Here is a 23898-nt window from a genome sequence, read left to right on the forward strand (position 1 = left end):
ACTCTCATAATGAATTACAGAATCAATTAAATATCTTATTTTGTGAAAAATAAATAACATATAATATTTTTTGGGGTGTGAACCATTGGCATTAGCTATTATGCCAAATCTATGCAATGGCATGGCTTGGTGGGGGTGCTGAGTCGACTATTAGATTTTAAGGACTCTAAGCAAAATTTTTTACAAGCTTCTCTACCATTATATTTAAAAATAATAAAAATAATTTTTTATTATATAAAATTCACAATATTTCACTTTAAATATTTCACTATTACAATTAATTTATTTTAACATATATTTGTTAATAGACACCATTGACAATTCATTAGTATAGATTTACTAATAACTAAGGGATCACAAATATTGAAATGTATACACAAAAATTAATTAATAATTTAAAAACTAATAAAAAAAATCAAAAGATATACCTGATAAGTCACATAAGGGGATGATGATGATGAAAATAGAATCAATGAAGATAAAGCGTAGTTGTAAAATTGATTGGATTAAGGACCTATTCTTGCACAGATTAATGGTTGATGCTAGTGACAATAAATGAATAAAAAAATGAAAATAAGAGGAACTGATGAAAATGTTGGAGTTGCGGCCATTGTTAAGTACATAAAAATAGTTGTGATACAATCATACAAGACGCATGAGAATGAGATTGATTATTAATAAAGAAACGTGGGAGATTAAAATTAATTAAAAATTATAGTGATGTGCATAAAATTAATTATTGATAAAAGGAAGTTGAAAAATTGAGATTAATTAAAATTTTACAATGACTTAAAATGGACATGGGGCTAATGTCTCTTTCAATTTTTAAATTTATTGTTTTTAATTAATTTTATTTTTTTAATTAATTTAAAATCTAAAAATTAAAATAAACATGAAACCCCAAGTGATTTGAAATGGACATGGACCCAAGCGACTGCCTAGACAACTTATGCCAAGAGGCGACCCTATGGGGTGGGGGTAATCTAGAATATTATGTAAAAAAACTTATTCCACTAAAATTTGTATTCAAAATAATATAATATCAGGATTAATTGTTTATTAATTATTGTCATATTATTAATTACAATGACATTTAAGAAAAGTTTGATAAAATATTATGGGTTTTGAGTATGAAAATATTATTTGAGGCTTACATGTGACACTTTTATAATATTCATGTATTATGGTACCATATTTGTGTAATTGAATATACTTATTTGTGAGAGGCCTTTTTTAAAACCTTAATAATTAATAGGTGAAATTTATAAATATTATAGGTAGCAGTAGCATAATAAAGTGTCAGCAAATAGCATTGTAACACTTAATTATAATATTTTAATTAAATAATACATTAATAAATAAATATCATTAAAAATGTTAAATATCAGTTGGGGTTTTAATATTCTTAACTGTTAACTGTTCATCCCTATCCCAATTTGATAAGGCATATATCTATGCACATAAAAGATATTTGCAATATTTTCTCTAAGTGGAGTATATAGAAAGTTAAGATTACGTGTAATATAATTCGAATAAACATGTCATTGTCACGGCTCCAATACAACAATTTAAGATTATGACTTAATTTTTAGCTAAAATTGATTACTTGTAGGATTACAAATTAAGGAAGAATACAAATTCAAGTGAATATCCCACCTGACCTCTGACCTTTTCAAGCTATTTTTAGAGCCCAGCTCACCCATGTTAACGTTTCATCTTCTTCCCGTATCCCATAGAAGCTTCTACTTTCAGAAAGCTCTGAGCTTTCCCAATATATCATTCGATATCTCTCTCTTTCAACTCTGTAACCATGGCCTCTGCTGGGATCATTCCCCTTCTTTTTGCAGTCTTTCTTGGTGTGCAGCCATGGACTGGCGATTCCAACATTCTGTCTCCCGTTTTCTCCCCTCACCTTGGTTTGTTCTTCCTTCAGTTTCTCGATCGTTTTTCCTCTTTGTTGGGCATTTTGGGCTCCCAAACTCACGGATTTGCGATTGATTTCTCTAGTCTTTTTTTGGGGGGGTGCTGTGAATTTGGATTTTTCAGAGAGTTTGTTTGTTTTTTTGGATAGGCGCAGATGATGTGTGCAAAGGAGTGGAATGTGGGAAGGGGACTTGCAAGCCTTCGCCAAACGCCACTTACTTGTTTGTGTGTGAATGTGATCCTGGCTGGAAGCAGACTCGCCCCGCTCATGGCTCTGCTCTCAAGTTTATCCCTTGTGTTGTTCCCAACTGTGAGCTCTTTCTCTCTTTCTCTCTCTCTACACACACACACATATGTGGATCTTCTGTTTCATTGAACAATCTGTAGATTGTGTTAGATAGCTCATCAAATCCAAACTAGATTAATGTTACTTCATCTAATAAACACAACCTGATAGAGTTTTATCTCAGTAATCATGTTTTGAGTAGAGGTAGGACACTCAAAATCATTGAGGTTGCTGCCTATTATCTAAAAATAGTAGTAGTATAATCGTACCCCACTAGAGTTGGATGCAGAGTGAGCGACACAACTAAATAAGCAAAGTTCTTGGAGTGTGTACGTGACTAGTATCAGGAGTAAAGAGCATGGAAGGATTTTCTGTTTTCTCCGTGCAAAAACTATATGCTAATTGATTTAATAGATTATCCAATTGTTGTGGGAAAGTATATGTTGGTATTGAGGGTGCACTTGCCTGATGTATGCGATCGGATCCTAACAAGTGATATCAGAGTTGATTATTGTATCAACTATCTACTGCGTTGTTTAGTGGGTTGTTTGTGGGCATGAAATCATGCATGACCTGGAAGAAGCTTAGAAGTTTGATTGATCTTTCCATCCATATTTAATAATTTCAGTGGATTAGTTTTGTTGCTAGCATGCCAATTGTGTGATGTAATTTCCCAATGATGCTTACACGGTTACATCTAAAGCCATTTTGTAATTCAAATTGCTCTATGTCTTATAGGCATTAGTGCCTTGGAAGAATCTGTCTCAACTCAACTTGGTTGAGTCTCTTTTGGCGGGTTGCAGGATTTTATTCTGTAGATGAAACTGCCTTGTGAAGGTAATCTAATGGTTAGTTTGAGTTGACGGGGAGATTATACGTAATAGTTTTTTTGTTTCATTAATCATCAAAATAAGCGAAAACTTTTTCAAAGGGGATTATTCAGGTGAAACTCAGATTATGTTTTAACGTCTTTGCAAATAAGTAAGGGAAAGGCTGCATACAAATGTGACCTTTTCCTGATCCTTGCAAAGCTGGAAGCATCATGTACCAGGGATGATGCCTCTTGATCTTTTGAACTTCCCCCAAAAGGCTAAAAGGAGTCATAATGTGTCTTCACTGATTTTGATGCACATAAGAATGTTGATTAGGCATATAAATTAAGGTGTTCCACACTGCTCTGCTAATACATTTATGCTCATTAGAACACACTACAAAATAAGAGTAGAAAAATGAGGTTTGCCCTCACAGGCATAGCACGGATGATTCACAGGGTAGAAGATTGCACCCAAAGATGTAGGTTCGAGTCATGACAGTCGCAGTGTGGGAGTTTCATCCTCTTGTGGGGGTGGCTTCTTGTGGGCACTATGCACTATGTCTCCTACTTTGGAGACCGTCGTGTACCATGATTAACCCCTCCCACGTGCGTGGAACAGTGTGGGAGGGCCTTTAAGGTGGGGTATTTCACCTTTCGCACCCAAGGAAAATGAGGTTTATTTAATACCTAGTTATAGTTAGTGAAACATCTTAATCACCCGCCGCCGTATTGAATGCCTAAAGTCAAGATGTTCTTGAGAGTTCGAGGTTTCTTAAAACAGGACCAATAGACACGCGTCAAACATTAATGCCAACTATGTAGCTTGATACTAAGATTAAGATCTTTAAGTTTTCTTTTAAAATCTAAGGAGATGATTCATCATGTTTTTATCTGGATTCTTCTTATTTGATGGTGATTGTTTAAAGATTATAGCAGCTCTGTTTGACACTTGTGGTTTGTCTTTTTCCAGGTTCCCTTGACTACTCTTGCACGAAAGCCGCCCCTGGCCCAGTTCAGGATAAAGAACTTCCAGCCAACAAGTCATTCTTTAACCGTAATTGCCACACTAATAAATAACACTTCTCATTTTCAAACAATTGTTTTTTCTGAATAATAAATGCTAAGATTTGTTTCTTGTGGCCTTTTAGCTTGTCACTGGATTGATTGTGGAAGAGGGACCTGCAGTAAGACATCACCATTCACACACACATGCAAATGCGAAGAAGGTTGCTACAATTTGTTCAATCACACCGCTTTCCCATGCTTGAGAGACTGTAAGTTCCCAACCCCACCAGTTGCTATACTTTTTTTGGGTGTTGTGACAGGCGGGATCCTCAAAGTTGACTTCCCTCTGTGTTGAACTTACCACCAAAGACTAAGCAAAAATAAGAGCAATCCTAATCCATAGATTATAAAGTTTATTACAAGATGCAACCTGTTAGTGTTTGTGATGAACCAAGAGCTCAGCCTTGCTATATATGACTTAAAGGTTCACTTGGAATGGACTGCTCAAGCCTTGGGATTACTGCAAAGAACGACACATCAAGTACTCCGAGATCCAGTCTGGCTGATAATGGTACAAACCGAGGTAAGATTTTGGCTTTTAAATCAACTTAATCAGGGTCTGTCTGATTTTGCCGTCAGTTCTTTTGTTCATTTTCTTGAGTTATGTTTCCATGTTATAGATGATAGAACACAAAATCAAGCACTACTTTCAGTTCATAATACATTAAATTTAACCATTTTTGTCTCTTTTCCCCCCCCTTTTTCTTTTCGGCCCATATGCTTGCAGCTGGCGGCTCAATACAACTAGGTGGAATCAATTGGTTGATTCTTGTTGTCTCTACCATCTTAGCTTCAGTGCAATGGAAATAGAACAACTATGAAGGTGAATTTAGGGTTCCATCTGATAGGTTTGGGATTCTTGTAGACATTTGGTGGCTTGCATTTCTACTCATTGCCCGATCACGATATGCCGTGTAGTTATTTGTTTAGTTTCATTTGTACAAAATCTACAGGTTTGGGTGAATAAATTTGATTAGGCATAGGCATAGATGGAGGGACGTGATACCACAGCTTGTTATTGTGTTATATACAGTGGCTGCCCTTTCACTGGGTCCAGCTTTATATATATACAGAGTTCACACTTGTTTGTCTTGTCTCATCATATTTAATTCAAAATGGTATTGTCTCATTATTTTAGTAACAAGAACAAGGGAAAAAATGGTTACATTTATGTGGTTTATTTTTACTATCTGGTTACAAATCTAAATGTAAATAATTTTATTTTATAGAAATAAATATATGTTCCTAAATTGAAATACATTTTATCTTATCTTCTCGTGCAGATTTGTATAAAAACTAACATATTTAAATGAATAATCCTAAATTGAACAACTTTTATCAATTGCACACAACTCGAAAGGCCCAATACGCCCCGGCCCATATATTCCCAGCCCATGAATAAACGGGCTCCAATAAAATCCTCCCGGCCCACTGAGAAGTTCCTCGGATACCGTGTACCCGAAAAACTGCAAATTGGGAAGTTATGATGGGTTGGGAATTGGTGGCTCGTTCTTCCACTACCGCCGCCAATCGGTCGCTAATCAAAAAATTGAAGTGAAGGCTATAATTAGCATTCCGTGTGTGAAAAACAGATGGTCATGTCCTTAATAAAATCGATGTCCGGCCCCTCGCCGTCGCCGGCGCCATACGGCGCTGCGCCACGCGAAGAAGACTCGCAGCGCCTTTGGGATTTGAGCCAAAAGGTAAAATAATAAAGGGATGTTCTCTTTACTGTTTTCAAATGTTTTGAGTTTTTAATTTTTTAAAATATTAAAAACGTGTTCTCTTTATTATTTTCAAAAACGTATTTTCAAAAATAAGGAAAAAATTTGTAAAGGAAACCCCAAATAATATTTTGTTATTTTGGGTGTTTTCAGTGAAAACTTATCAAAAACACAAAACACGGAAAACAGTCCCCCCCACCCCCAGCAACCCTCCAGTCTCGTTCTCTCTCTCTCTCGCCTCACCCAAAACACTGCGACTGTCCCAATCATCTTCTTCGTCGCCGCCTCTTCCCTTCCAGACGCCATCTCTTCCTTGTCGGCCATCGCAGCGCCTGCCACCGCAGCCTACGTCGTTCGCCTATGCCGCCGCTGCAAGTCGTTATCCTTTCCAGATCCGTCGCGCTTCGTCGTTCACCTGCGTCGTTCCTCTTCCAGATCTGCCATCGTCGCCGCTCACCATGCACAGATCCGCCATAATCGCCATCGCCGCTACCGCCATGCCTAGATCCGCCATCACTTGCCGCCATCGCCTCCTGCCTTTCCATTTCTTCCTTCTTTCTTCAGCGATTTCTTCCTCCGCCATAGCCCTATCTCTACTCCCAATTTTTTATTTTAATTTTTATTTTTAATTATATTTTTAAAATTTTGAATAAATCAACATTTTGTTATTTTATGATTTATTATTATTTTTAATATTTATGTTATGAGTAATTTAAATCTCAAAATTAATGTAAAAAATAATTTATAATTTCAAAACAGACTGTTAGATCATAATTTTAAATATAATTTATAATTTTAATATATTATATATGTTTAGATTATTATGTTATATTTTAAATTTTTTTGAATTAAATTTATAATTTATTAATAAATATTTATAACTTTCAATCAAATTTATTAAATAAAATATTCTAAAATAAATTTTCTAAAAAATTTCGAAGTAAATGCATTTTCTAGTTTTCTATTTTAAGAAACAATTTTTCAGAATAACAAAAAGAACACATTTTTAAAAATTTCAAAATAAACACTCAAAACACAAAACTCAAAATAAATTTAAAATTCAAAATTTAAAATTAAAATAAAAAAAAACACCACATGAGATTCTCCCTCTCCGCCCTGGCTGTGAGAGAAGGGGGGCCATTCTGTGGGTGCTGAAAATATTGGTACAGTATAACATTTTGATCAAGCGTTTTATTGATCTCGGTTTTGGGTTGAATCTTGAGATGAACGTGGAAGTGACAGGTGATTTGAAACCCGCTGCAGAGTGCAGAGTCTTTGGAAAACGAAGCCTTCATTATTTTGCTTATTAATGTCTCTCACACTGACTGATTTTGATGTTCCAACATTTAATTTATAGCCTTTTTATTAGATCTATCTATAATTATTATTATTATTATTATTATTATTATTTAAAATTTATATTTATATAAATAAATTTGTATAAATTCATTTTGAAAAGTAGAGTTGGATTTGGGAGTGACCTAACCATTTTTTATTGCAGAAAATATAAAAAAAGTGGGATAAGATTGGGTCTATCTGATGAACCGGTTAACTAATGGGGGTGCATCAGAGGGTCCATGTCCATGTCCATTGTGTTGTGTATGGAATGATTGCATGCGGCACATCATGCCAAGTTGCCAACCTCATAAAAATTCTAACTTCATTCCCTTCCATTCCATTCCTTTGGATTATTTAACCCATCATTGATTTCATCCTCATCGTACCCATGACGTGTCCCCACTTCAATTTCATGCCATCATGACATGGCTATAAACGACTCGTCAGCTCTTCTGAAGAACAAGTACTATAAACTCTTTGTCTTATTCTATTACACATAAGACGAAGAGAAATGAATGGAAGAAGTTCGAGGTATAGCGTTAGTGGTAGGAAATTGGTTGGGTTTTCACGGAAGGAAGCAGTCGACAGTGGTTGTTAATAATGTTGGCATTGAGCGTTGCGGTTGACCAGGGCGCGGGCGCGGGCGTGGGCGTGGTGGCGCTAATCAAAGATTCCAATAAGAATGAATGGGAATCAAAGGGGATTTGGCTGGTGGATGCTTCTTCTCTCAACTCTCAGATCTCAAATCTCAGATCTCAAAACTAGTTAAGATTCCTTTGTCCTCCACGAAACAAAACGCGCCCTCTGTGGACCAACCTCACTGCCTCATACGTGAACCCTCCAAATCCATGGCCTTCCCCCCATTCAAATAATTATGGCTTAATATATATGCTTTGATGGTTAAAATATATAACGATTTATTCTTGAAATATAAAATATCAAGATTTGATAGGTTAATTATTAAAAATTATTAATTTAATTCTTTACTAGAATTTAAAGTAATCAAAATTGTTATTTATGCAATGTAAGATAGTACGTCATATAAAAAAAAATATCAACGAAATATATAGATTAGTTTTAATGCATAAATATGATATTTGAGCACTCAATAATTAAAAAATTTAACATTTGATCATTGGTATAAAAAAATACTGAATTTAATAAAAAAATAATTTTCATAAAAGACTTAGAAATATTCAAAAAAGGACCTAGATTTCATAAAAAAAATCTAAAAATAAAACATATAAAATCTAGGTCTTTTATGAAATTTAGCTCCTTTTATTATTTTTATGTCTTTTTATGAAAATTTTAGGTTTTTTTAATGAAATTTATGTCTTTTTTGGATTATTTTTAGGTATTTTTTTATGGAATTTAAGTATTTCTTAAATATTTTTAAGTCTTTGTTTAATGAATTTTTAGGTCATTTTTTTATGAAAAATTAGGTTTTTTTTATATATATCAAATTTGGTCTTGTTTTCATGGACGAAATGTCAAAATTTTTAATTGTTAGATAATCAAATGTTATATTTATGCATTAAATCTATTTTGATGTGTCTCACTTATGTGACTTTTTTTACGTGGTGTAATTAACTATTTAAAGTAATAATTTTTAATAGTTGATTTATTGAATTTTGTCTTTTATCACTTTATGAATTAAATGTTATATTTTTTAATATTAAAAAATCATCATATGAATTAAACCAATAATTGTGCATTGTCCACTTAGGTATAAGCTCAAGTCGGAATGCTTTAAGATTTGATTGAAAATTATTTTAAAATTTTTATCAAATTATTTGTTAAATATTTTAAAATGCACTAGAGGACATAAACGTAATTTTCCCCCCTTATATATAAGAATCAAAATATGTTTATTTTGAGGGAGAGAAAAAATAAGCATATCTTGAAAAATTAAGATAAAAAGTCGCATGACTTCTTTTTCAAAGGTCACTAAATAAGTTTAACAAATACGTTGAAAATGACAAATATTCAAAATACTTCTCATATCTTACCTTTTCCATCTCATATATTAGTTAACAAATATTATCTTAATAAAATAATAAAAAAAATTCCACACAATGGTCTTCTTAACTGTAAACATGACAATATGTTAATAAAATTTGGCAACAATTTTGCTACTTGTACATACACAGCTACTGACAGCTTCATAGGCATACATTCAAACAACGAAAATACCCTTTACTCAATTACAAAATTATTTTTCCTTCCTTTGGTCACCTCCTATTTCCTTTTCCCATTGCTGCTTTGAGCAAATGCCTCTCACCGCCTCCCTCTCATTGCTTCGCCTCTTGCGCACAGACTGCCACTGCATCCTTCTTTTTCGTCGCAAAGAGAGAGGATGTAACGATGATCAACGTGCAAGAAGTGAGACGAAGAGAGGCGATTGTTGGAGACAGCTATAGAAAAGAAAGAGAAAGAAAAAAGAGAACACGACCAAAAGAAAGAAAAATAATTTTATAATTGAGTGAGAAATATTTTTATCATTTGAACATATATATATATATGTGAAGTTATCATAACCGTATATGTATAAGTATAATCGTATATATACAAGTAGCAAAATTGAACTTTGCAATAGGTCACTATTGGGGCCTAGTGGAGAGCTATGGGCCCCAAGGCTAGCAGATGGTGATCTCAGAGTGGGTTTTAATAATTTCAAGAGGCTTCAACTTTTGTAGGCCTGGTGGGGACTAAAATGATGCACTTAGTACCAAAACTTAATCATGAGAATGGACTCATTTTTCTCTGCGCCACTCCCTCCCTTATATCACATTGAATGCAAACCTGTTAACTCCCCGTTTGAGTGGGCCTAATGCTAATTTTCTAGCAACTTTTCTTTCAATCATGTCCCTGCCAATCTCTGTTTCCTTTTTCCATTGTAAATTACAATAGGGAGGAATCATTAGCACAATTTCTTTTGATTCTCAAGATTACAACCCAGAATAAGAATATTATGACTATGAGTGAACAAACTTAGATAGTGTGTACAGATGAATTATATATATATATATATATATGTTGCAAAGCCACCAACTCCTAATCTCTCTTAGTAAATTATCAAATTATTACAGAGCAAATTTGGATTTTGTAGACGTTGTGAATTAGTCGATCGTGATTTATTTGTCTGTACTAAAAAACTAAACACGATTTCAATAAAAAAAAGGAAGAGAAAGTACGCAAAGAAATTTTTAAGTGGTTTGGTTTGAACGGTGTCTAATCCATGACTTTTTTTCTTATTATTTCGACAGAGTAACAATATATTATTTTTCGTTTCCATATAATGGTTTTCGACTCCTATTTATAAGATGTGGTATTTACAATTTGAATAAAATTTAAAATGGAAAGATAATATCATGAAGATAATATTTTCTTATCAGCTTCACATAATCAGGAATGAATTTCGCATTTGCAAGGATCTGTTGCAGGGATATGATTTGTCTTAGATTAGAAAGCTTGACTTCTTTTCTAACCGTTTCCGATAAATTCACTATCTCTTTGCGATGCGAGTTGAATAGCCTAATGGTGCGTCTCACAACTTAAGATATTCTGCGATCTACATTTAGTTGAAGCGACATATGACCTAATCCTAATGTTCTCAACTCGGGACTTAATGGGCTTCGAAGGAATGGGCTGATCCACTGGACCATTTCCAGTTCATATAGTATGATCCAGAAAATACCTGTAACAAATTTTTTGTAATTTGATGAAATGTTATAATACTTTCTCAATATATAAATCTACTTATACAAATATGAGCGATAATCTTTCTACCTCACATTATAGTCTTATTATTATGGCCGATGATGAGCATTGTTGTTTGTTGTGATGGAGCTTCATAATTTGAATATGATTATAAGCTAAAGTTAATACCCTTTACCCTTTCTGTTATTTCATGCGAGGATGACATTATTGTTTATTTATCATTACACTGCATCATGTGATGTACCATTTACATGTCAAGGTGCCCTGATCAATACATACCCCCTTTTTTAAGGCAAGTAAGATTGAAGTATCTTTCTACCCACTGGTCAAGATGGCTGCTGGTGCATTGGCACATTTTAAATACTTGTATTTTATTTAAGATTATGATATATACCAATTACGAAATTTCCTTTCACACACGTTGAGTCGTAAGTCATTCTTATTTTTTATTTTGAATACACATATATGTAAACTAAGTGTATCATAAGATCACACCTGATAACCTGTGTTATTCAATTTTCCTTTGAGTGATTGGAAGATTAAAGGGATTCGAATATGTCTATTTGAGGTATTTGTGTGTAATGGTGATAGTTAGATAAATAGGCTAACTATATGGTTTTATTATGTGATGGGTAGATAGGGAAAATTATCTCGATTATTTCTCATGTTGTAATTCACGCCTTTTAATCTATAAATAAAAAGGGTGAGGGTAGACTGTTAATATCTTGTATTGTGATCATTCTTATCAAGAGTATACGAGAGTTGTAATGTGAGAGAAAACCTAGAAAGATAGTCTTATAGTGAGAGTTCTTGTGTATCAATGAGGAAAAATGAATTATGCAAGTGTGATTTTTGTATTGTTTTTTATCAAGTTCTAATAGATTGCTCTCTTTAAAAGCAACAGGATGTAAGAACAATTTTAATCGATTTGAACTAAGATAAATGGTTGGCATTATTCTTGTAGTTTGATTGTTCTTTCTTTATTCTTTCAATTATATTATTATTATTATTATTTTTGGTTGTATGTTATACCAGCATTTGTGATAGTGTAAAGAGTACGATTAAATCTTGTTTAAGGGGGCTGTCACTCCTCCTAATTATAACAACCCGTATGAGTAACGGATCTACTTAAATCACTATTTGAGACCCCAAGAGCATGATTTTAAGAAGTAGAAAACATTCATTCCCCTGAATTTGTCCCCATCTTATTTGACCCGAGCAAGCGAGGAACCATTGGCTGATGGAGGTTAGGAGACGGGGGAACATTGAAAGCGAAGCAACTCTCTGGGCTCTGGGCTCTGGCCGCTGGCGTCTGTGGCGTTGCCATTGCCATTGCCATTGCCATTGCCATTGATGAAGAAGAAGCAACAGAGGAGTTGGAGGAGGCAAAAAGAAAAGCAAAAGCTGCTGGTGCCGTGTCGTGTGGTGCGGTGTTTCATCTCGGGAGCTTTCGCCTTTTGTTTTGTTTTGAAGCTTTTGGACTCTACAGACTACACTGAGACGAGAAGTAACAAAAGAAAAGAGGCAGATGATGACGTCGTCAGTGCACGCGCATTTTAGCACCGAGTGAATTGTGAATACATATATATATATGTGTGTGTGTGTGCATGCCAAAATGCCATTCCAAGGTATATATTATATATAAAATACTAATATAGGCTTAAGTAATATTACATATGTCAAATTTAAGTCGCGACACATACGCGGGAACCTAACCTACGCATCGTGTGATAGGTCTGGTTGTCGTCGAGATCCCGGCCTGCGGCTGCCGGACGGCGGAAGTGCGACCATGGATGACGCGTGCCGACCTGCATTTCTCAGCTTTGCGGGGCCCCGCCCACGTCACGGTTGGGTACTTTAATGGTTTCCTATTCGTGTGCCACCTCTAATATGTATTCATGGTGTGAATAATTGTTAAAAATTTAAATATCACTTTAATTTTATTACATTATATAATTTTTAAAATTAAGAATAAGAACTAGAAAAAAAAAAAAAAAAACCCACAAAAACCAGGGCGACGGTGGTCCGTTTCATTCGACAAGTGGACGTAGGTACACTCAGTACCCTTAAGGGCCCAAGAATGAAACTGTGTCCCAAACAAGCGATGCGGCAGGCGCGTGATCTCAACCTCCCTTCCCTACCCTTTATTTTCATTTTCCACTACATATAGCCAGCCATCGGCCAATTGCCGCTCCATATACTCTCTCTGTCACTGTCCCTTTGTGCCTTCTCTCCATCTGCCTCCTTCTCTATCCGACATGGACCCCATTCAGCACGCCTTTTTCCGGCCGCCGGAGACTCCCAGAGAGCCGATGGAGTTTCTCTCCCGCTCCTGGAGCGTCTCCGCTCTCGAGGTCTCCAAGGCCCTGGCCCCCCCGCCTCCTCCTCAGCTTCTCCCCAAAGCTTTCCCTGCCGGCAATGCCGCCGCCGCCGACATCATCCTGGAGGACCTCGCCGCCGAGGCCGAGGATGCTGCCACGGTCTCTGGAAACCCGTTTTCTTTTGCTTCTTCGGAGACCTCGCAGCTCGTCATGGAACGCATTATGTCACAGTCCGTAAGTTCTATAAATGCCAAACCCGAACCCATGTGTGGACAAAGTTTGTGTGTTTTGTTGTCATGCTTCTGAAGTGGCTTCCTTTGTTCCTGGCAGTTTTTTCGTCATTTTGGTGTTCCTATCTTGTTCTGATTTTTTGCGTTGCTTTGTTTTCAAGTCACATGGTTGGGCAGCCGTAGAGTTTCTTGAAAACAACAGTTTTACTGCGTTGTGTCTTTATATTTTCTCGAGAAACATACAGAAACAGGGCACTCTTGCTCTTGGTTCTGTATGCTTCATTCTTCATTCTTTTACAGTTCGTTCTCCCGTTTTCAAAGTCATTCATTTATCTTGATGACTAATTGCCCTTTTACGGCTTGTGCTTTACAGCAAGAGGTCTCACCACGCACCTCTGGAAGGCTCTCTCACAGCAGTGGCCCTCTCAATGGTGGCTCTCTCAGTGACAGCCCTCCAATCTCTCCATCAGAGCTCGATGACAAGGTTCCTCTCTCTTTACGTTTCCTCTCTCTTTACGTTACTTTGCTTATTTGTATGCAGCAGTGCCTGGTTTTGCCAAGAAAACCAAAGAAATAGAAGGAAAATAAATTTAAATCATTGATTAAAGATGAAACAGAAATAGCACATGGAAGAAAGAGAAGTACAGAAAGTGAATGAAAGCTGCGAACAAAATCATTTTCCACGCTCTCCTTAACCCCAGAGACAGAGAGAGAGAAAGAGAGAGAGAGAGAGAGCATTTCAGCCTTTTCTGCACCCAAAAATGTCTTTGATTATTATATATACAACACAAACAGATATATTGTGCTCTGTGTGCATGCTTCCTTGGTACCGTACATAAAGCTGCATCACCTGGTTGGTGTATATTTACATGTATCTATGCATATACTGGACTGTACCCTTTTGTTTTAAATCTAAAAAGATGAAAACATTGAAAATCTAACTGTACTCGAATACTCACATGTTCTGCAAATATTTGTGTGCAATACTTGTTGAGTGCCCATTTTTCTTATGAATAACTGAACAAATGGATTTATCTGTAGTGATACCTTCTCCCGATATCTTAATCGTGTTAACTGGATGTTTCATTAGACCTTTGCTGTTTGCAATTCTATCTAGTGGTGTCAAATTGGTAGCACATTAATGAATTATGGGCACCCTGAAAACAGGACAGATGGGGGCATTCATAGCACAGCATCACATCCACTGGCTTGAAATTCCATGCTTAACGTTTTAATGTGAATTGTTGCTGTCATTGAGGTTATGTAACTATAGCAACATATTAAGTTTTTAACACCAGTGTGGTCGGCAAGAATGAATTTTAGCTTGCTACTTATACTATACCTGATAAATTTGATTGTTTGCAGTTTTCTAGGCTGAACACGCAAGTGAACTCCCAGTACGGTTGGGCTGCTGGCGGCAACACTGTGACTGGTGGAGGCGGCAAGACGGTGGGGAGGTGGTTGAAGGACCGGAGAGAGAAGAAGAAGGAAGAGGCAAGAGCTCAGAATGCGCAGCTGCACGCAGCCGTTTCCGTTGCTGGGGTGGCTGCTGCTGTGGCCGCAATTGCAGCTGCGACAGCTGCCTCTTCAGGGTCAGGGAAGGATGAGCAAATGGCGAAGACAGACATGGCAGTTGCTTCTGCTGCCACGTTGGTGGCAGCACAGTGTGTTGAAACAGCTGAGGCTATGGGCGCTGAGCGTGAACACCTTACTTCTGTTGTTAGTTCAGCTGTTAATGTCCGGTCGGCCGGAGATATCATGACTCTGACTGCAGCTGCAGCCACTGGTATGTGGAGCAATTTTATTTTGTTTAGCAATTATGGCTATATTGATGCAAATAAGACGTCATTATTCGTTATTGAGCCATGTTTTGTTAATTGTTAGTAAGATAAAGATTTAGGATCTTCCGGAGTTATGTCTGTACGTGTCCCCAACCCAACATCTTCTTGTTAGTGTTAAGTGCTTGTGTTGATCGTACTGCCCTTAGGCTTATGAATGCTTTTTGTTGTGGAATTGTTGTCTGTGTTGTGGGGACATAGCACTGCGTGGAGTGGCTACCTTAAAGGCCAGGGCGTTAAAGGAAGTGTGGAACATAGCGGCCGTAATTCCTGTGGAGAGAGGTATGGCTGGTGGTGGTGGTGGTAGCGGAAATGGTAGTAATAGCAGTTCGAGTGGAAGTGGTGAGCTTGTGCCCGAAGAGAATTTCCTTGGCATCTGTAGCCGTGAATTACTGGCTCGTGGCTGTGAGCTCCTTAAGCGAACTCGCAAAGGTATCTCTTCTACACGACTCCTTGTTTTCCAAAGTAACTCTCTAATTTGCAAGAACAATGCTTATTTCATTGTTTTTCTAGGTGATTTGCATTGGAAAATAGTATCTGTCTATATCAACAGAACGAATCAGGTTGGTGGCTTGCCTTCTCCTTCACCTTTAATTTTTGAGTGTTTAACAGTTAAGAATGCCAAAAGCGCCGCCTTTTTACTGTGTGGTTTTACTTCTTGGATTTTTCATGTATACTTGCCTGAAGGCTAGGCTTTTGTCGAGGGCTGCATTGATTTCGAAAACGACGAAGTGGTCCTAAAAAACACAAAATTATAATGAAGATGAATGTAGCCTAGTCTTTGACAAGACTTTAGTATCTAAAACCTAATATTGGATTGCAGGTGGTACTCAAGATGAAAAGCAGGCACGTTGCTGGGACCATCACAAAAAAGAAAAAGAGTAAGTCCATCGCTTTTGTCTCTCAGTGTGAAAATCCCAAATGGAGAATCGAGAGATGTCTCTTCTTCCATATAGGGATTTGGGAAAGGTTCCATTCAATTCATTAAAGCTAAAAAGGGGGGTGGTGGGGGGGTCTAAAGGGAGCCACCTCTAATCTCCTCTCTTTTTGAATTCACAGATGTGGTGCTGGAGGTCTGTAAAAACATGCCGGCTTGGCCTGGCCGTCACCTCCTCGAGGGCGGCGAGCACTGCCGTTACTTCGGCCTGAGGACTCTACTTCGAGGGGTCGTCGAGTTTGAGTGTCGAAACCAGAGGGACTACGACATCTGGACTCAGGGTGTCTCCAGGCTCCTCTCCATTGCAGGGGAGAGGACCAGCAGACATAGAATTTGAAGTATGAGTAGAGGAAACTAGTTGTAGAATTTGCTAGAATGGGGAATTTGGTATAGGATTTCAAATTTCAAGCCAATGCTACAGGGCTGCTTTTGGACTACAAAACCGATATGGTTTTGGTGTTTGTGGGATTTGCTTCTTTCTTGGGCTTTGCTTTTGTATAAAGGAGAAGCTTCTTATTAAATAGCAGCATAATGCAATCGCTTTTGTTATTGTCTTTGAACTGTTAAAGCAAGGGAACCACGTGATCCAAGCCTCTGTTCTCAGATAAGAGGAAGAAAAAGAAGGATCTTGGACTGAGGTAGTCAAAAAGGGAAGGACAGATGCCCCATTTTAAGTAAGAATGATATAAAGAGGAGATAAGGACTTACACTTTGCTCTGTTTGGCTTTGTTTATTCTTTCTTGTGGTGGGATTGACATATTGTTTGGTTGAATTAAGGTTTCTTAATCATTTGTCTTGATGTATGATCCTTCACTTCGTCTAGTAGTTTTATGTTGGACATTAGTTGTCGCTTCTGGTTGATTAAGAATAATTAAGAATTACTGCAATGGCTGGCCTACTCGAGTCTTAAGTACCACATTTTGTCAAGTAGTTAAGTTTTAGGTATGATTTAACATGTCTATCTATTATAAACTAATTTATTGGGATAATAAAAAAAGGTGGTTTATTAGACAGTAATAAAAAGAAACTTAAATCATAACTAATGGTTGTCACAGTTGAAGCCCTCCTTGCTGGTTTGAATCTGAAAACCCTAATTTACAGAAGAAAAAACAGAAATTGAAAAGCCTAATTTCTTCTTGTTGTCCATTTGTTTCTGGTTTTGCATTTGAAATTACTGTACTATGTTGCTGTACATTTGTAATGGTCCATGAATAATGAAATAACATAATGTATATCGTTCATTCTCTTAGCATGATCTTTCCCTCTAAGGGGCCTTAGTGCTCGGTCTTTTAATTTTATTGTAGGAGGTAAATTACGGGATGTGTTTTGAAAATGTCAGAGTTTGAATTCATAATTTATCAGAATGACACTGACATATCAAGATCTGTCATTTACCATTTAAATTATATCTCGGCAGTCTTATCGTTCATTCTATTATTTGATGCTACAATTGACTTAATTCATGTGTTATTAATATATCATGATTTATGAATTAGGAAATTTTTGAGAGATATGTGAGATAATACACAGTAAGTAATATTGAATGAAGTGTCTCTATTGTGGTTCCTTCAATACTTAAGTCAACTCAATTAGAAACTAAAAAGTATGCAGTGAAGTATATTTTTAATAAAGTTTTTCATTTATCTAAAGTTAAGGAATCAATATTTATAGAGGTGATCACTGACAAATGAGTTCCTTTTCTTTTTTTGGAGTTGTAATTCTCACCATTAGTTTTAGCATTCAAAGTAAAGACTTCAGAGGTTAGTGCATGTGCCTTAGCTCAAACTTCTTTTGGAAGGTGTCGACCTTGGGAATCAGTCCATTATGATTCGTTTGCTCGTATTGAGAAAATAAACACGATTTCAATGAAAAAAGAAAGAAGAAGAAGTACGCAAAGAACCTTTTATGTGGTTTGGCCTAAACGGTGCCTAGTCCATAACTGTTCCTCTAATTATTTTGACAGAATAACAGTATATTATTTCTTGTGTCCATACAATAATTTTCAATCCCTATTTATAGTTTAAGGTGTTTACATTTTGAATAAAATCCAAAATATGAGACTAATATCATGAAGATAATATTTTCTTATTAGCTTCACATAATCAGGAACGGATTCCGCATTTGCAGGGATCTAATTCTTTAGATTAGGAATGTTGACTTCTTCTCTAATTGTTTTCGATAGATCTGCTATCTCTTTGAGATGCTAGTTGAATAGTTTGATAGTGCATTTCACAGCTTAAGACATTCTGTGATTTGCTTTCAGTCAAAGCGACTTGTGACCTAGCCCTGATGTTCTCAACTCGGGATTTATCGAAGGATTGGGCCGGCCTATTAGATTAATTTCAACACATATAGTGTGATTTGAAAAATACCCATAACAGAAGGTCTCCCGAACCAAAGAGTCCATCTTCAAGTTTGGAATTGAAAGAGGGTTTTAAAAAGGTCCTCGTGAGACTTTGTTGAGGGGATTTCCCGAACCCTTATTACTTCTTTTGTTTTTTTTTTTTTTTTTTGGGGGGGTGGTGCTCTCGTGTTTTCCTTGGCCTTTTTATTTCTTGGGTATAGTCTTTTGTGGATGGGTCAAGATTTGAGATATATGAGTTAAAAATATCAATTACGATAGTAATAAGTTAGTAGGATGCATGATTTATCGATTTGTTAGTAAATTAGGGGTGTTTATTCACAATAACTTAATTTTCATTGTTAATAAACAAGACACGAACTTAATCACAACAACTCACTTTCACTCCAATGGTGTGAATTGTAGTTGTAGGGGAGGATATGTGCATTATTCCTCCATGATTGTGCGCCATCCAAGGTTTTTTAAGTTATTGGGTCCTCAACAAATGTGACCATCTTCATCCCACTTTTCTTTTTCTATTTCTATTTTAATTATATTATAAATAATTTATTTCTTATTCTAATTTTATCTCGAAAATTATAAATACTTCAACCATACTCTTTTTCTCTTCTTTATTTCATTCTCTATTTTATTTATTTATTAAAATAAACTTTAATTTTATTTATTTTACTTTATCTATAATTTTTACACATACACAAAATCAATAATCAAATATACAAATTAATAACCAAATACAAAAAATAATTAGATATACCAGTAAATAAAATTAATAATTAAATACGCACATACATAAAATTAATAATCAAATATATAAATTAATAACTAAATACACAAAATAATTAGATATACTTGTAAATAAAATTAATAATTAAATACATAAAATAATCAAATACATACATACACAAAATTAATAATTAAATATATAAGTTAATAATCAAATACACAATATCAATCATCTAATTAATAAAAAATAAATATTTTTTTCCCCAAAATCATAAGAAAACTCTACTTGATCTGCTCCTTATTCTGTTAGAAGAAGACGCTGAAAAATTCCCCAAAATCACCGAAGAAGACTCGTAGTTGTTCTGCTCGTCGCCGCTGACGTACTTCTGCTTGTCGCCACCACCACTTTTGCCGATCGTTCGTCTTTGCCGAATCTACTTTTGTCACGTCTACAACTTCTGTCGATGGCCGATTTCGCCATCCTTGCATCCCTCTTCCAATGTTGATGACTGTTGTGGTGGGAAGAAATAGTGAAGGTTGACGCGTGGATTTGGGTCAACAGATTTGGCGATAGTTTTGTGCTTCGCCAATTTTTTGGCGATGGCAAGCAGTGTTGGAGGGCCGATTTTGGATTTAGACCGCTATAAATGGCTTGGCGATTGGAGATGGGAAAGTTGTTGGAGATGACCTAAGAATGGGTAGTCCGACAAACTGCAATTAGATTGCTAAAAAGGATTTTAAGTTGTAATGTGAGGCAACGTATGGTAGCGTGCTTGTGCTGATTATGATGCTATGCTACCTTCCTATGCAGTTGAAATTAGAAAATCGATTCACGTAGCTTTGATCAAGGTAGATTTTGAGATGATAACTCTGAATTTAACATTCCAATCTCTGAAGGGCTATGTATTTTGCTTGCGTGCGTCCAGAAGGGGTTTAAGGAGGGTTGTGGGTATGTATTGAGATACATGATTTCCAAACATTTGTGGGGTGAGTAGGATTAACAAGGCTAGACATCGAGTTAGATTTGAAGATTACTAATGAACTCAGTTTAGGGTAATTTAATCTTCAATTGTTATCGTTAGTTTCGTTCTATTATATAAACTTGAAGAATGCTTACTAGTGGGTTTTACTTCAGTTTGGATTATATAAACTTTAACAATGCGAGTGCAGGCTGCTACGAGCCAATGCTGGGGGGGGCACTTGCCAATTTCGAAGTGCTTGATTTTCTAAGGCCCAGAGGGTGCTGGTAGGGATCCCCATCCCACTACAATTCTTGCCTTGGTCTCGTAGCTAGCAAGCAAGCACCCTCTGAACTGGAGGGCTATTATGGATGAATCAGAAATGTGCCTGCTACATTAAAAAAATCTCTTTCTTCTTCCTAATTCCTGTTGGTTCTATTTGAGTAATGATATTCGATTTAATCAAAGAGTCCATTGGCCCACCCCACCAGATTATATGACCAAAATTTAATTGTGCTCCTAAAGATTATTATCATTATAAATAATAAGAATATTTTGGTCTCCTACACCCCCCTTACCCTTTTGACGGCCTTGTTTTGGTTGGGCTGAAACAAGAAGCCCACATCTTCTTCTAAATGCCAAAAGGCGAAGATGAATCTTCTGTTCTCTGGAGAAATAGAAAGGGTGGAAAAAATCCAAGTTAACCTATAATAATAATAATCCAAATACAAATACAAACAACGAAACGCGCGCCACAAATAGCCCATTCATTTCCAACCTTACACGTGGCATCCCTTGGCTGATCAACCGCTGATTTTTGTGCCGCAACATCGAGATTAATAAGGTCGCAGAATCAGTATCAGAGAGCACAAGCACGACTGCACAAGCGGAAGCTCCATCCATGGTGATCGAGGTCAGTTCCAAACACCTCTCTCTCTCTCTCTCTCTCTCTCAATTGCAAATGTACAATCTTAATTGGTACAAGTTGAATTGCTGATAAAGTAGACTTGTGTGAATGGATAATACTACTGAGCAGGCATGGTTCATGGAAGAGAACGATGAGGATCAGAGGCTTCCTCACCATCGCAACCCCAAGGAGTTCGTTTCGCTCGACCACTTAGCAGGTCTCTCTCTCTCTCTCTCTCTCTCTCTCCATATTTCTAGGTACTATGGTTGTATACAGGGAGATATCTATCGAATATGCGTTTTCTCTCTTTAAAAATCTGCATGGATTCCCTAGAACTTGGAGTCTTGTACTGGCATTTGGACCCATCGGACTACGAGAACGACAAGGAGTTGCAAAAGATTAGAGAAGCTAGAGGCTACAGTTACATGGTATTTTTACCATCCTCCTTTTCGCTCTATTAAATCTATTTTCACTTTTTCTTCTCCCTGTATTCTGCGACGTGTATGTAAACGATTGAAACTCATTAATTCTTCAATCTCGGATCCATGAGATTGAGGAAGATGTTAACCTTCTAGAGTTTTTGTACACAAGAACATGTTTTTTCTCTGTCTTTTGTATATATCTTCTGTATGTTCTAGTTTTTAGCACTGCTGTAATATATGTATGCCTAATTTTAATGGCTGACCTATTATCAATTCCTTGAATTTGATTAAAACCTGGTCATATGTTGACCCCTTCTAAGTTCGAGTAGGCTCATTTATAGCCCTAGTTGTATATATATGTTCATGAATGCAACGTTGTTTGTATTAATGAACTTAGTTGTTTTGGTGGAATATAGGATATGCTGGATTTGTGTCCAGAGAAGGTGGAGAATTATGAGCAGAAGCTGAGGAACTTCTACACAGAGCACATCCATGCCGATGAGGAGATACGCTACTGTTTGGAAGGCAGTGGTTACTTTGATGTCCGTGACAAGGATGACCGTTGGATTCGCATTTGGATCAGACCTGGTGATCTCATTGTTTTACCTGCTGGGATTTATCACCGGTTCACGCTTGACACAGATAACTACATCAAGGTATATATATATAAACAAAAAAGGAATAAGAAAGGTTACTTTTACTATTATGTGATACCTGTTCGATTGTTTAATCATTCATGTATGTGTGTGTGTAGTTGATGAGGCTGTTCGTGGGAGAGCCAGTGTGGACACCATTCAATCGTCCACAGGAGAACCATCCAGCTAGGAAGGAGTATATCAAGAGCGTTACCGAGAAGATTGGGTTCCCTGTTGAAGCTCATTGAATTTGAGGTCCAACAAATGTCCTAATCACTCCCTTCAAGAGTTAAGTCTCTTATGGTCTTTCTGGATCACCTGTGACCGTGTGGGACTGTATCATATTTTGGTAGTATCAAAACAATATTTATGTGCATCTTATCTTTTGGATATCTATATGTGTACCCTCATGTGAAGTCCGTGTACTATTATACATATAATGGCCCTCATGCTTGCCTCATGGCTTGCAACCTTTGGGTTGATACTGAAAATACTACTATTGATCGTTACATAGGAAACACAATTAGATGTGGCAATGGAATTTTGGAAATGTGAACTTAAATGGTGGATGCTTCATTTTGTAAGTAATGGAGAAATGCGGGATAATTTTGCATAAATTATTTATTGAAATTCTTTATGGTGCACTGTTTTTTTTTTTTTTTGCTTGGTAGCATTGCAGATTTTTTTATATTATCGCAAGAAGTTCTTAATTTTGTACAGCCACACGATTCCCTATTGTTCAATGACTTAACTAAAAACTCCAAGCCTATGTGCTTGATCTTAGAAAAGAACTGTGGTTTACAGCCATCTTAAAGAAGAAATTATGGCATTTGGCTGTGCAAATTTTGGAACTTTGTTCTGTTAAAAGGAGAACTCTTGTCTTTCTCATAAAGTTTCAGGTAAACTAGTTGATGTCTTCAGTGCTAAAAAAATTGTCAAATATGAGTAGATGAGGTATCCACAAGTATCCATTTTCTGGGAGGGATGGAGGATCTAGAAAACGAGCATAGGAGAGATGAAAAAGTGGTGATGTGGCTCAAGCCTGTATTTCAATTCTGCTCTTTTTTTTTTCCTGCTTAGTAATCCTGCTCATTCATAATTGGCAGGCTGGCTTTTGTTCTCTTTTATTTCCACCCTCTTCTTCAGAATACATTATGCACGGGTTTACCTGGGCAACAGTTTTAATCTATTGTTTGTCCTCTTGTTCTCGATGGACTCAAATTGCTTGCAACCCACAAGAGAGGGTCCTTCCAAGCTTATTCATACTTGCAACTTCTTTGTTCATTTTGAACAACCCTAGGGGCTGTGAGAACGAGTGATCTCTAGGCCTATTCCACCGACACCTCTCTAGTATGTCTAACTGAGAACTCTAAGCTTTTCTACGTTCTTAACCAAAATGTTGAAAATGTAGAAAAACATGGTTTTGGATCTCCCCCGCAGATGTAGGTGTAGAACGAGTGATCTTGGTGTATTGGTGTAGAACTTTTAGTTCCAGCTCTGATTTCCTGATATCCCTGAGAGAAACTTTTTACTGGAACAAGCTTTCTTGCAAAAAAGCAAAAGCAAGGGGCTGTGAGAAAATGACCATTCTTGAACCACTTATGTGGTTCAAAACAGAGGCGATTGGAGAGATGGTAGCGGTACATATTCTTACCTTTCTTTCTCTTCACTTGTTCTTACATCAAAGTAATGGC

General features: G+C 36.5%; 3 protein-coding genes across 4 annotated transcripts; all 3 read left to right on the forward strand.

Moving 5' to 3' along the window:
* The first annotated feature begins 1657 nt into the window (after window positions 1-1657).
* LOC127812298 (uncharacterized) lies at window positions 1658-5217 on the forward strand. 2 transcript variants are annotated; one of them, XM_052352711.1, is made up of 6 exons: window positions 1658-1916; window positions 2078-2233; window positions 3994-4077; window positions 4172-4297; window positions 4513-4611; window positions 4816-5217. In XM_052352711.1, exons 1-6 carry the CDS (start codon window positions 1811-1813, stop codon window positions 4896-4898), a joined length of 654 nt encoding a protein of 217 aa, XP_052208671.1. In that variant the 5' UTR covers window positions 1658-1810; the 3' UTR covers window positions 4899-5217. The 2 variants fall into 2 exon arrangements, with proteins under 2 accessions (XP_052208671.1, XP_052208670.1); XM_052352710.1 differs by having other exon boundaries at window positions 1659-1916; window positions 2072-2233.
* Window positions 5218-12999: 7782 nt separating this feature from the next.
* Window positions 13000-16946, forward strand: LOC127810920 (VAN3-binding protein-like). The gene is made up of 7 exons (XM_052350532.1): window positions 13000-13425; window positions 13795-13905; window positions 14787-15207; window positions 15461-15691; window positions 15773-15822; window positions 16083-16140; window positions 16319-16946. The coding sequence occupies exons 1-7, from the start codon at window positions 13129-13131 to the stop codon at window positions 16531-16533; spliced, it is 1383 nt and encodes a 460-aa protein (XP_052206492.1). The 5' UTR covers window positions 13000-13128; the 3' UTR covers window positions 16534-16946.
* A 4130-nt stretch (window positions 16947-21076) lies between these two features.
* Window positions 21077-22766, forward strand: LOC127810937 (acireductone dioxygenase 1). The gene is made up of 5 exons (XM_052350569.1): window positions 21077-21153; window positions 21277-21364; window positions 21481-21575; window positions 21986-22225; window positions 22324-22766. The coding sequence occupies exons 1-5, from the start codon at window positions 21142-21144 to the stop codon at window positions 22450-22452; spliced, it is 564 nt and encodes a 187-aa protein (XP_052206529.1). The 5' UTR covers window positions 21077-21141; the 3' UTR covers window positions 22453-22766.
* Window positions 22767-23898: the final 1132 nt, after the last annotated feature.

The sequence above is a fragment of the Diospyros lotus genome, chromosome 10 (genome assembly GCF_014633365.1).
Source record: "Diospyros lotus cultivar Yz01 chromosome 10, ASM1463336v1, whole genome shotgun sequence".
NCBI classification, from domain to species: domain Eukaryota; kingdom Viridiplantae; phylum Streptophyta; class Magnoliopsida; order Ericales; family Ebenaceae; genus Diospyros; species Diospyros lotus.